The sequence below is a fragment of the Amblyomma americanum genome, chromosome 7 (genome assembly GCF_052857255.1).
Source record: "Amblyomma americanum isolate KBUSLIRL-KWMA chromosome 7, ASM5285725v1, whole genome shotgun sequence".
Classification (NCBI taxonomy): domain Eukaryota; kingdom Metazoa; phylum Arthropoda; class Arachnida; order Ixodida; family Ixodidae; genus Amblyomma; species Amblyomma americanum.
The window spans coordinates 14,467,498-14,480,898 of NC_135503.1; the positions used below are offsets into that span (position 1 = coordinate 14,467,498).

At 46.2% G+C, this 13,401-nt stretch overlaps 1 protein-coding gene across 1 annotated transcript in view; it reads left to right on the top strand.

Annotated features, from left to right (window-relative positions):
* LOC144098536 (uncharacterized) overlaps nucleotides 1-12,752 on the top strand; it is a 35,168-nt gene extending 22,416 nt beyond the window's left edge. The window contains exons 8-14 of the mRNA XM_077631254.1: nucleotides 4,886-5,037; nucleotides 6,239-6,337; nucleotides 8,067-8,158; nucleotides 9,149-9,244; nucleotides 9,945-10,019; nucleotides 11,530-11,623; nucleotides 12,513-12,752. Coding sequence (XP_077487380.1) covers nucleotides 4,886-5,037; nucleotides 6,239-6,337; nucleotides 8,067-8,158; nucleotides 9,149-9,244; nucleotides 9,945-10,019; nucleotides 11,530-11,623; nucleotides 12,513-12,584 — 680 coding nt within the window. The 3' untranslated portion in view covers nucleotides 12,585-12,752. The remainder of the gene's footprint in view (nucleotides 1-4,885; nucleotides 5,038-6,238; nucleotides 6,338-8,066; nucleotides 8,159-9,148; nucleotides 9,245-9,944; nucleotides 10,020-11,529; nucleotides 11,624-12,512) is intronic.
* The last annotated feature ends 649 nt before the right edge of the window (nucleotides 12,753-13,401 follow it).

A 13,401-nucleotide genomic window follows, 5' to 3' on the forward strand; every position in this document is an offset into this window, starting at 1 on the left:
AATATGGTTTTACTTTCCTAGATTCAGTCTATCGTGCAGCAAAACATACTACGCAATCGTGCTATTTGGTTATCTCTGTTCTGAGTACCATAGTTTACGTAATGTAGACCAAGCTGAGGACAGAGTAGGCAAATCGTACGCAAGGTTCCTGTCTAAATGTTTAGTTTAAAGTACTTCAGAAGATGACTCCAGTGACATGCTTTAAGAGATGATTTGCTTAATTTCAAGGTCAGAGATTAGGTTGTTCATATTGCTCGAAGAATCTCGCTTAAAACAAACAGCTAGATTAGCCGCGAATTAAACCCCATTTCATGGCAGATGAAACGCAGAAACACGGATTTATTGGAACTTCGATGCATTATAAAGGATTCTAGGTGGTCTTAATTAATGCGGAGCTCTCAAGAGCCTTAAAGACGGTCTGAAAAGAAGAAAAGTATCGGTATAATGCGTGCTACGCCTAGACTACTTAATGCAGGAATGCAGACGTGCTGACCCGTGTTTCGTTGCCATAATTTTTTTTTTAGAAAATGTACTTTTATTCATTCGTGTGTTTTGTGCTGTCGCCTAGGGCGGCAAGTAACGGCTTGCGATAGCTGAAGTACGACACGTAATTCATGCTGGTCTTCTGTTGTCAAAGATTTGGCCTGCCGTGGTTAAAGATCCCGCCTGTCGCTTCCGAAGGCGATCGCGTTTTCAGCGATAGACAGCGGCACTTGTGGAAGTCCGTCGATGTCGACGCCATTGCGTCTGCTCTGGTCATAGCAGCAGAGTTAGCGATGTTCAGAGGCGAGTCAAAATGGTCGGTCCATGTGATATTTTTCACAATATTGAGCAAAAGCAGTCCATAAATCATCTTCAGATGAGTCCCCCATTGCTCCCTCACCCTTCATCTCACCTTCAGTGCTAAAACAATCATTCTTTGGATAGGCACCAGATGGCGCCACCAATATCACCTATGCATGGAGGACGTTGTTTCCTTTCTCCATACACCTAGGTGAAAGCTGTTTTCAGTCTCCGATGCTGCAGACGAAGCCGATTTATAATTAATTCTGATAGAAGCAGGGAAATGCATGATACAAACTTCGTACTGAAACAGAAATACTGTCGTATGCCATCTCTACGTCAAATTTCAGCGCGAATAAGCGAGCGGTTTACCACAGAGAACCATTTTATGGTTAGCGTTTAGCGTTGCAACAGTCAGGAATGGACGGAAACCGGACGGACAGAATTTGCAGGCAGAAAGGCGCAAAATGTCGCTGTAAAATTCGGTCCTGCCTTAAAAAAGCTCTCAGTTGAGTGCTCGGTAAGCAACCGCTCTACGATCAGACTGGTATGAGTGGAGTACAGAACAGCGATGGGCGACTCTCACGGTCTCTGGATGGAAAATCGAAAAGCGGATAGCAGTAAGTGCCCGGTCGGCGTCGTACAAAGAAACATAGCTTGCGTCAGAAACTCGGGCTCGCCATTGAAGCTTGCTCCGCGGTGCTTCTTTATCTTAGTCAGGCTTCAGACTGTGTTCCAAACCCGCAGCTGAAGGCAGCCAGCTGCGGCATGGACTCAAATGGAAAAGAGGGGGGAAGTCATCGATTGGTTCATCTTACGATGAGGCAATGCTTTTTGGTAGTTGTACTTTCGCTTTCGACAGAGACGAAACCAAGCCATTGCTGTTGGCCGCCGTCACACCTTAGTTAAGAAGCATTCATATTTTCTTTCTTTGCCCTCCAGATAATTTCAATTAGTTTACTGAAGTGAGCGATTAGAAGGGGGACTCGTGTTGCGCGCAACTTGGAAAGCTTGGTGAATCTTGGTGAAAAAACAGCGCACAAGCAGACACAGACAGAAAGAAGGGGACAAGCGCTGAACTAGCAACTGAGGTTTTATTGAGAAGCATGGCGAAATATATACAGCACAGCATACAGCATTCAAAAAACATATAAACAGCACATAAAAGGCGGATAAGAAGCCAGCATCCAAAATCATCGCTTAACGTTGCATATCCAAGAATTCCATCTCTTTTGTTGAAAGAAGGATAGACGGGGTGCTGACACATGAGTCCTCCGCTTTTGCTATCGCCCTGGCCTCGATAATTTCCCTTGTTATTGTGCACTTGTTTCGTGCCAGGATTTTGCAGCCGTGAAGGTCGGGTATGCAGGCAGGTTTATGATTGCAACGGTGACAGTGCTTAGCCAGAAAACCTGATGAAGCAATGGATCTTACATTGTTGTTATGCTCCAGTAATCTTTCGTTAAGACACCGACCGGTCTGGCCGATGTATCTGCTTCCACACGGTAACTTAATTTCATAAACAACACCCTGATCACATGCAACAAAAGGATTCTGGTGGTTGATTTTGCATCCAGGACGAGGCTTTTTCATTGGATTTGTCGCTTTGCACAGTTTTATTAGTTTTTCTGGGGCAGAAAACACAACCTTAACATCGGCCTTCTTGGCTATTTTCTTAAGGTTGTGCGAGATCTTATGCATATAAGGGATGACCACAACTTTTTGTTTATCATCTCTTTGTCCCTTTTGTTGATTGCATCCCGTCTGCCCTTCCGCTTTTTTCTCTTTTAGAACACCTTCCGCCACTGACACTAGCAATTCACTGGGGTAGCCAGCCGCACCTAGACGGGCAGTTTGTTTCAGTAGGCTTTCCTCAACTGTGTGAAAACACGACTTGTTTAATGCATTACGAAAGCAAAGCTTAGCTATACCCCTTTTCACCAATTTCGAGTGTGCCGAATCGTACGGAAGTATCGGCTTTTTTCCCCTAGGATCATAAATCCAACAGGCATGGTTGTTCGTAAACCGGAGGCTTAAGTCCAAGAAACGGATGCTTTCATCCAGAGGCAGTTCATTGGTCAAAGTTAGGGGGTTTAAACACTCCTCGAATATTCTTAGAATGCTCCCGAATGTTTCGTCAAGAGGTCGGTCTGTCCTTTCTATTATAATCAGAAAGTCGTCAACATATCGTGCCACGTTTAAAACTTGGCAGCCGTCCAGACGTGTTAACAACACATTGTCACACTCAGCCAGAAATAAATCGCTCAACAAGGGCGCTATGCATGAGCCTATACACACACCTTGCTTTTGTAGATACGTGTTTTTTCCCCAGTCTACATATGTAGATGTCAGATAAAGATGCAATAGTTCCAAAAAGCCCCCTACATCTATACCCGACTCATTCTGGAATGCAACAGCTCCTGCCTTATCAATGCACGTTTCTACACACGACATTAATCTATCATGCGGGAGTGAATAAAACAAATCCTTGATGTCAATAGAAAAAGCCGTCACTGATTTTCCTTCTACAGAATTGAGATAGTTAGCAACTTCATTGGAATTTCTGATTAGGAACGGGTCATCAAAGGTAAGCTTTTTCAGCTGGTCCTGCAAGAAAATTCCAATGTTCTTTTGCCACGTCCCACGCTCCGACACTATGACCCTGAAAGGGCACTCTGGCTTGTGCGTTTTGGCGGCAAACAACATTTGTAATGACAAATTCTCACTCTTGTCTATGTGGGTTACAAGTCCTGTTAGATTGAGCTTGTTGCACAGTTTCTTTGCCTTTGATTTCGCTCTTTTTAGTGAAACATTTTTGCTGTCAAACGCAGCATTCACAGCCTGTGATGCTTTACGGGAGAAGGTCCCCACAGAAAACACTGCAAACCCACCTTCTTTATCGGCAGGCAGAACACACAGTGCCTCTTTTTGAAGGAAGGATAGCGTCTTTCGAAATGGCACCCTGGAGTTTGATTGCTTGTGTTGGTCGAGCACATCTACGCCACTCCAAATACACCCATCGATGTTGCGGTCCGTTGCCCGTCGAGAAATCCGTCTCACTAAGGCCAACTGTTCGGAGGCGGTCAGTTTTGGTTCTATGGCGAATTTCGGCCCTCTTTCCAGCACTCGACGAACTCCTTCCGGAAGGCGGACACCGTCCTCTGTGTGGACCTGGTTTCGTGTTGTGGTGTTCCTTGGAGCCAATGAGTCCCGAAGCCCGCGAAGGACTGGTTGCCACAAGAATTCAGTAGTACAGTCCAGGCATTTCTTCCACTGTGACCACAATATCTTCCTCGTAGACGGCGACCCATGAGTGCTTAATTTTGCGTATAGGCAATCCTTGTACATACGTGCTTGTCGTTGCCATTCAGAACGAAGAAGCTTGCAGATTCTGGCAGCGTGCCCTCTGGAGGGATTTAGGCACCCGAAAAGTGCTCGTATGTCTGGTGGCAAAACCTTTTTTCTGATGCAGAAAGACAGAATTCTTGCTCTGCATGCTGCGTCGGCGGTGAGTGAAATAAGGAAGCTTGGGTCCAACTTGCTGTACCATAATTTAGGGCTCCGGTTAAGTTTCGCCCATGAGAGGTTCTTTTACGTGCATTGACATCGCACAGGACACGAGAGGGTTAGCATTTCGCCTGAATCGAAACACGGCCGTCGCAGGCGCGATTCGACCCGCGACCTTGGTCTCAACAGCCGAACGCCAAAACCCCTGAGGTTCAGTGAAAGCTGCCAGTTAGCGCTGGATGCCCTAAGATGTGTCGTCTGCGTAAAATAATAATAATAATTGGTTTTTGGTGGAAACGAAATGGCGCAGTATCTGTCTCATATATCGTTGGACACCTGAACCGCGCCGTAAGGGAAGGGATAAGGGAGGGAGTGAAAGAAGAAAGGAAGAAGGAGGTGCCGTAGTGGAGGGCTCCGGAATAATTTCGACCACCTGGGGATCTTTAACGTGCACTGGCATCGCACAGCACACGGGCGCCTTAGCGTTTTTCCTCCATAAAAACGCAGCCGCCGCGGTAGGGTGCGTAAAAGGAAGAACAGCGTATCAGGACATCTTGGCGTTCTTGGCACTGACCCAGAGGGGCGTGGTTCGCAGGCGTTCCTTACGAGAAGACGCTGAACCTGGGTTCCTGCAGCGCCATTGCTTTCTTGGGCGACGTCCGGGTGCTAGTGGATCTGGCGACTCTGGCCCTGGGAGGCATCACCATGGCCCACTTCGACACCACGCTCATCGCGCACCTCACCTCGGTGAGTGCTGTTCCTGAGAAGCATTAATCAGCACGGTCACCGGAGTTAGCAGCAAAACGACGGCTATAGATATCGGCTCCGAAAAAAAAAAGGGGGGGGGGGCAGTCGGTGGGAGTAACTTCACGGGCGCTATACTCAATTTGCTTTTGTTTTATTTAGAGCATTTTGTGCGTGACACAAGAAGGCATAAGGTTTCCAACATACAGGCAATGAAATGCCTGAGACCAAGGGCGAGTCCTTAAATAGACACATGACCCATTTGAATCCAGGGTCTTGAGTTTGCGGTCTACACTAAATTCATTGCTTTCCGCGCGTAGGTGAACACATTTTTTTTTTTCGGGAAAGGCGCATCACTGAAGCTGTTTGTATTTATCGTACTCTCAACCCGATTGGTGACTCAGACGCAATGTTGTGAAAGCACTGCTGGGCGAGATCCAGGTGGTACTTACGATGACAAGAGCCGTCTGCATGGCACCGGTTTTGTTGTTGCTGCTGGCTTCGATACTAGCTCCAGCTGCTCTGCTCTCAGCTTGCATAGCTGAAATAGCGCGCGAGAAATAACGTCAACACAGAGCCCATGCACTCAGCGGAGGTTTTGTCCGCTGCCTCTCGGCAACAACAAATTTTCTGTACTACAGCGCTGAGGTAAAACAGGTACATACGGGGTGTTCAACGTCCAGAAGCTACACGTAGGGAAATAGAGAACGCCGTAGTGGAGGGATGCGGGTTAATTTCAACTGCCTGTGGCTCTGTAATGCGCATTGTTATCCCACAGAACAAGGGTGCTTTTGCGCTTCGCTTCTATAGAAATGTGACCGCCAAGGCGGGGATTCGATCCCGCAACCTCGTCCTCACCACCCGAACGCCGTAGCCACTGAGTTACCGCAGCGGGTCCGAGTTAACCGGTTTAAGCTCAACACGAAGGAAGAATCGAAGTTCACTTCAGAGCACTCCTTCAAAACGGCGCATAAGAAGTAAGGAACGAGCCTCGGTGTCAAGTTTGTGGTTCGTTGTCATCGCTGAAGGCATGTTGACGAATAAGGACCGCAATGCCTAACTAGATGGTCGCAGTTTAGCCCCTGCCAAGATTAGAGTTTAAGGACGCCGCCATTCATTTGTATTGTAGGCATGTACCTCGTTGGGAAATTCTTCAAGTGAATGGTGACCACAACTGCATTAATAAATGTTATCAACTTCATAGATGAAAGAAACCGACCATCGTCTTGATTACTCCTTCGCCGTCATCTTCGGAGCCTATGCCATAGGAGCCATGTTCTTCGGTCTCATCACAGCTAAATTCGTAAGTCCACCTGCTGTGCTGTTACAGATCCATGTAACAGGCACCGCAGTTTTTTTTCTTTCTTTTCTGCTAGTGATAAGATCAGTATTAGTTTACGGCAGTGTCCCAGGCCTTGGCATCCCGCGTATGGAAGAATGGAAGAAATATGGCTTGGTCTGGTCGTCATAGCAATGTAAGCTCAACAGTGACGTCGACATTACAAGCTGCCATGTTCGCTGAGGGAGGCTTATCCAAGTATGTCGGCTAGAACGGCTTCATTTGGGGCCCAGTTTACTGACGACAAAGTATAGTGGATATCGACAGGGATCACATCCCATTACATCTTGTTCCGACTATATGACTGTCATACTTGAAGAAAACTTAACATTGGTCGCACGCAAAAAGGAAAAAAAAAATGACTCAGTTGGCGAAAACAATAAGAGTGAATATTCTCAAAGCATTCACGCAAACATAGTCAATGTGACACCGATTCTATGAGCGTAATGTATTGAACGACTGCCTTCCGAGTAGTTTCTCTTATTTACTCACGTTACATCTATCCCAAACCTCATTCACAGCCTGACAAACTTGGCACTGTTGTAGACAAAGGTCAAAACGACCGTAGTCAGAAGGATTGGGGGACTGAGAGAAAGTTCTTGTTCCTACATCGCATTATGGTGCATAAGCATGCGTTTTCCCACACTTAAAGCTCCTGTCCGGACGATACGGTACGGTACGGTATTGTATGGTATTGTATGGTATGGTATGGTATGGTATGGTATGGTTAGCACAGCATGGCATGTGGATTTTAGCACGCCAGAACTGCATTAGGCTATGAGGGACTCCACAGCTGAAGGCTGTGAATTAATTTCGACCACTGTGGTTCTTGATGCGCTTAAATCACAATACGCGCTACCTTCACTCCCTTTATTTTTTTTTTCCTTCAATTCTTTTTCGTTGCAAAGAGAGAAATTCGCCGGGCCAGTTGGCACATGACATCGAATTTTGGCTGGTTAGTTGAACGCGTCACACCCGTGTGGCCTCCAGAAACTGCGTTACTGAAGTGCTCCAACAACATGCTTCCTTTATTCCCATTCCACTTTATTTTTAATTCTTTTATTTTGTCTCATCATAATTTTTATTCCCTTTTAACAAATGATGGCCCGTTACAGTCAGTGGCACGGGCCATCACTTGTTAGGAGGGAGATTTCACTATTTTTTTTCCAATCCCACCATAGCTCTGTGCCAAAAGCAAGATTGTCCGCGTTGAATTAGGCTTAAATTCCATAAACAAGCCTGACACCGTCCTGTGTCAGCATGCGTTGCACTCAACACCGTAAGCCTCATCGTGAACTGAGGCATTGTAAATATTGCGTCCTGCGTCCTGAAATGTCTACATGCAGACAGTGCCGGTAAAGCACCCTTATATACCCTGCTCTGCAACCACAGAACACATCAAAGGAATACGAAGACCGCATTCTGATGCCGATGCTGTCGAGCAGGCAGTCTCGACTTGCGCGTCCGGCTGCGCAAGGCTAATGAGATGGGCATTCGCCATTCGGCTGTTGTTTTGCTGCCGATAACCAGTAGAGACGGTAGCGATACACAGCGACCATATATGTTGTTGTTGTTGTTGCCCTCAAATACGATGGCACATACCCACGGTGGGGGATTGGCCAGGGTTTGGTGCAGAGCCAAACAGGAAAAAAACTCATCCAGGTTTATCTCAAGACCATATATCCGTTCGCAGGAAGCCGACGCCCTCGTCGTTTTCATCGCCCAACTGGTTTCCTGCGTGGCATTCCTCTTTGTCGGCCCGGTCCATTTCATCCCGATTCCAGCGTGAGTGTGAAAACCACCCCGCACATGTCTCCATCCCAGGGAAAGAATGTACACAATTGGCAATAAGCGAGTAGGACGCGCTATTAATACTCCTCAAACCCCGCAGACATTATAATACATATCTGTATTTCACTGGGGTTTTAAAAAAAGGTACCAATTCTGCAGCCCAAGTGTCATTGGAAGTTAGTGAGTAACTGTACACCCATAGCCACCTTTTCAAGGATGTAGTTCCAATAGAGGCGCACTGAGCAGCCTTCCCAGTTGGCTGGCTGCTTTAGTCTAAAGACAGTCTGTAGACTTCTTTAGACTCTAATGCCTCCATATACATATTTCTTTTTGTCTATTCATAATCTATAGACTGTTTATAGACAAAAGTCTATTAAAAGTGTATGGTCATAAATCTATAGATTGTCTATAGCTGTCTGTAGGACTTGTATTTTCTATAGACTGTTCTCTACGGTTTGTTTTGTAAGGGTATAATTGAATATGTATTCTTAGAGTGCGTCTGTAACTAAATATGCGTAATGAGACATTCATGTTTCTGAAGGCGTAGAGACCCATAGCTCAGAGCATGGAAGAAGTTCATAGAAAAAGAGCTGTAAGATCTACGGCTGCAAAATTTTTGTATGTTCTTGGAAACACACACGCAGTTGAGAAATATATCTTAATAAAAGATGACAAACCGGACTTCCGACCAGGTAAGAAGAGGACATAGCGTTTCGATCGCCTTCTGTGTCACTCCAGGACACCCAGGCTTGTTTTTATACGGAAGCAATTGCTTCGCCTTGGCGTTCATGCTCACTGAACCAGCCCATGTCCTGTATTCGCGACAGCTCTTGTTCCTTGCGTCGACTGCTGCAGTAGCCGGAGTGTCGTGAACAGCTGTCGTAATGTGTGCACGCCAGACACCTCTTATTCGAAAGTGTATATTATACGGAGTACTGCAGCAGCTACTTGCCAAATCCCAATGACGCGCCATTCTTTTCCCAGGAAACTGTGGCTTACGCGCCTTGGCGTAGGCTTAGCTGGCTTCGCAGCGGCAGGTCAGTTCCTGCCCGTCATCGCCAGAGTTGTTCACAGCGCAACGTAAGTCTCTCAGTGTCGTCAAGATTATGTGTTAACTATGACGCCGACACCGATGTAGTAAGTCACAGAAGATCTCATTTTTCACAGCGGGTTTTCCTCGTCTGAGATTTAACCCAAGCTACTGAATGAAATGCTTACTCTCTCCCAAGAGAGAGAGAATACACATAGACAATCTTAAGATTATAAGAGTGTTTCTGTTTTTTTTTTTCATTTTTAGCTAATAATTCCTCGCATAACTCTAAACTGTCGGATTTACGTTCAAGATTTGTGCAAATCCAGGCAAAGCGTTTCTAATGTGATATTCCGCCTTGCCCTATCTTTTCCGGGCCGGTCCTCAAAATGCGTTAGTAACAAAAAAAAAGCTAATTTGTTGCTTCCAAACGTCAGATCAACGACACGTTTTCCGGTCAGCTTACTTTCTTGTGTTGTTAACAAGCCATCAAAAGCCCCTATAGGAGATAGGCTAGATCATTAACTTCTGCCTGTGGAAATAAGCCTATAGTAGGATACAACTAAAAAAAAAACGCAGTTGGTAACGATCCAAGAAACGTTTGCAATCTCGAACTTCTAAAGCTCAGAAATTATTACCTATTTGATTACGGATGTAGCACTGCACTCCGCAATCAGAAAAATGTCGCTTAAACTAACCAACAGCGGCCCTTCGGGAATAAACGTTTTTGTGTGTGTTTTCTTTCGGCAGATGGCGCAGCCAATCTAGTGATCTGTGGACTATAACAGCAGCGGTTGCCGTTTCTTATGCTTCCTACCAACTGGGGTATGTGCATGCTCAACCGGGAACACTTTTTAACTACTCTTTAAAGCTGACACGCAGCCTCCCCCCCACCCCCCTCCTTTTTTTGCATGCTTAGCAGTAAAACGGTAATACATTCAGAGCGGCTTCTCCCATCTTGAAAGCCCAGCAGCCTTCACGCTTAGAAAAGGTTGCGCCTTCGAAAAAACAGGCGTCCGAGGCTACAAAGCACCACTTCGCTTCGTTCGCAAAAAATCGCCCCAAATGTGCGTTTAACTGCATCTTCGAAAACCACACTACCTGCGACATTTTTGTAGTTCGCACTGTCTGTACAGTTATTTTCTTTGCCGGAATACAAGTTAGCCGGCCTGAGACAGGACAGAATATACAGGTGTTTCAATCAACACTTTCAAACTTTTTTTTAAAATAAGCTTCTTGGAGTAAAAATATGTCTTTTGCGGCATAGGATAACCAGTGTTCGCGGTCACCAGAAAACCGGTGAATCGTCCTAATTAGTAAGCTGGTTAGCCACTTTTTAATAAATAACTTTTAAACTAGTAGAGTTAGGCGCCTAGTTGCAATTAGAGATTTGTAGCCAGTCGTTAGTAACAGTCATATCAGTTTTTAGAATTTCGAAAACGCGAATACCCTTGGCGCTATGGCTCGACGAAATTTGGCTCTTCCGGCTAGATAAGTGCACTGGATGGGTTGCTTTTGTCGAGCCACAGCGGCGAGGGTAACCCTGTTTTAATAATAATAATAATAATTGGTTTTTAGGGAAAGGAAATGGTGCAGTATCTGTCTCATATATCGTCGGACACCTGAACCGCGCCGTAAGGGAAGGGATAAAGGAGGGAGTTAAAGAAAGGGGTGCCGTAGTGGAGGGCTCCGGAATAATTTCGACCACCTGGGGATCGTCAGTGCACGTTAAAGATCCCCAGGAGGTCGAAATTATTCAGGAGCCCTCCACTGCGGCACCTCTTTCTTCTTTAACTCCCTCCTTTATCCCTTCCCTTACGGCGCGGTTCAGGTGCCCAACGATATATGAGACAGATACTGTGCCATTTCCTTTCCCCGAAAACCAATTATTATTATTATTATTATTAAAACACGGTTACCCTCACTGCTGTGGCTCGATAAAATTCGGCTGCGTGTATATATATATATATATATATATATATATATATATATATATATATATATATATATATATATATATATATATATAGATCTAGCCAAGATCTCGCTTCCATCACTCTGCGTCCTCCAATAGCATTAATATTCTGGGAACTAGGCCGCTTGCTGGCGCTGTCCCTGTCCCTTTAAAAATGCGCAACTCTTACATGCGAAGTGCGTTCTGAACTCCAAGAAAGGCTAGCCAGTTGGGCGCCTCCTTGACGCTGGCGGTGGTTTCGTTCAGCTTTTAAGCCAGCTATTTTCTTGCCCTGCAAGAAAATAGAATTCGCACAACCATATTCACCTCTGTAACTTCACGCGCGATCTTTTTTTCTTCCTTTTATTCACTCTTTCTCAGAGGCCTGGCATCATCCTTATTTTCGGCGTATATAGCCGACATCAGCGGTCCAGCAGCTGCCTGCACCGTTCTGCTCATCATACAGGCATCGTGGGTAAGGGCATCCGCTATTTGCTTTCTTCTACGATGTAGAAGCCAATGAATGAGACAGCATGTACACTCGTGAAAACGTGTGGGCAGTATATAGTCTCCCACTTCCTCGCAGACACTTAAAAGTGTCTGCAGTTGTAGATTAACGTAGGTTGTAGATTAACTTGACGAAACACATAGCTTAGTGGAATTTTAAGATGAGGAAAATGTACCGATACACCTCCTAAACACCGGCCTCAGATATACATCACTTTCTGAAGTATCAAACCACGGTGATCCAACTGAGAATTCCAACGGCAGTATATGCATATGTTACAGTGCACTCAGACTTGATGGCCAAATGTAATCGCGGGAAAGCAGCTAAGGCTAAAAAAGCACCAGCCACAAGGTTATATGATCCTCACAGCTCAGTGCTGACTATGGTGTCATCATCATCGTCTACTTCAGGTAGCCCACTGCAGTGCAAAGGCCTCCCCCACACCTCTCCAACTAACCCTGTTATGCGCCTGCTGCGGCCATATCCTATCCCCGCATATTTTAACTTAATCTCATCCGTCCACCTAACCTTCTCCTTCCCCCTGTAACGCTTGCCTTCTCTTTGAATCCAGTCTGGTACCCCTAACGACCATTGGAAGGCGTAGACAGCCTTCCAGGCCCGCCAAAGGGAAAGTTGTGCCGCCTTTGGCTACAAGCAATGGCTTCTTTTTTATCCACTCATTGTAGAACAGGTATCACCTCTCGTGAAATATAGTGGAAGGCGTAGTAGGCCACAGAACACCTGCGGTGCAGTGGTCTTATTGAACCGACTTCCAGGCAGCAGCAATCCTATAATTCACAGCGCCAGTGCGGTCGCACCTGCATGACTGTGGTTCGCTCTGCGCCGTCTCTTACAGGCCGTGGCCCGTTTCCTGGTGTGGATAACGGAGTGCGCGATGCACGCTCACGCACGCCGCATGCTGTCCTGAATTGCACCCGTTGCCCCTGCTGGGCTGCACAGCCGTGCACGTGTCGACCATCTCGTTGTTCCGCCACCACACTGTCGCCGTCTGTGGCACTCGTTTCGAGCTCTCGTAGAAGAAATATTGTGTGCACAGAAGTTTGCTTCCATTTGCCAATAAAGGTTGAAAATCAAACGAGCTGCCTGACTTTTCCTTCCTTGTGAAGAAAAGGATGGATGGATGGAAACAACTATTATTAGAAAAAAAGGAAAGAAAAAATCTTCCAGGGTGGTCTCCAACAGGTCCAGGAGTCCACGGGCTTGTGCTTCACATAAGGCCCGATCCACCAGCCATTTCTGGCCGGCGGGCTGAGGGGTCCGTAAAGCAGCCTCCTAGGAAGAATGAGTGGGATTGGGGAGGGGTTACTGCCTGTGGGGAAGGACAATCCCAAAGGTAGTGAAAAAGTGGATAAAAGCACTGCACTTGCAGTTCTGCCACACAACGTTTCCCTGCTGCAGCGCAAGAATACGGCCATACTGAACGTCAACGTAACGGACTGGATTTTCGTACAAGACGGCTACGGCCGCACGAGGTGAGGGGGAAGAGAGCGGGTGTGGGCAAAACACAAAAAATCTCCAAAGCCCATCATCGACATATATTTGTTCCTCTGTAAAAGCAGCGGCAGATTTTTTAAAAGAATTTTAGTGAACCCTATCCCATTTAATTTTGCCAGCGTTGAAAACTTGCCGCGCTGAGGCACACGCCCATAAGAAACCTATTAAAAAAGTAAGAAATCACCCGCCCCCAGAGCAAAGTGAAAGCGGCAGTTCACACAAACTCGCCA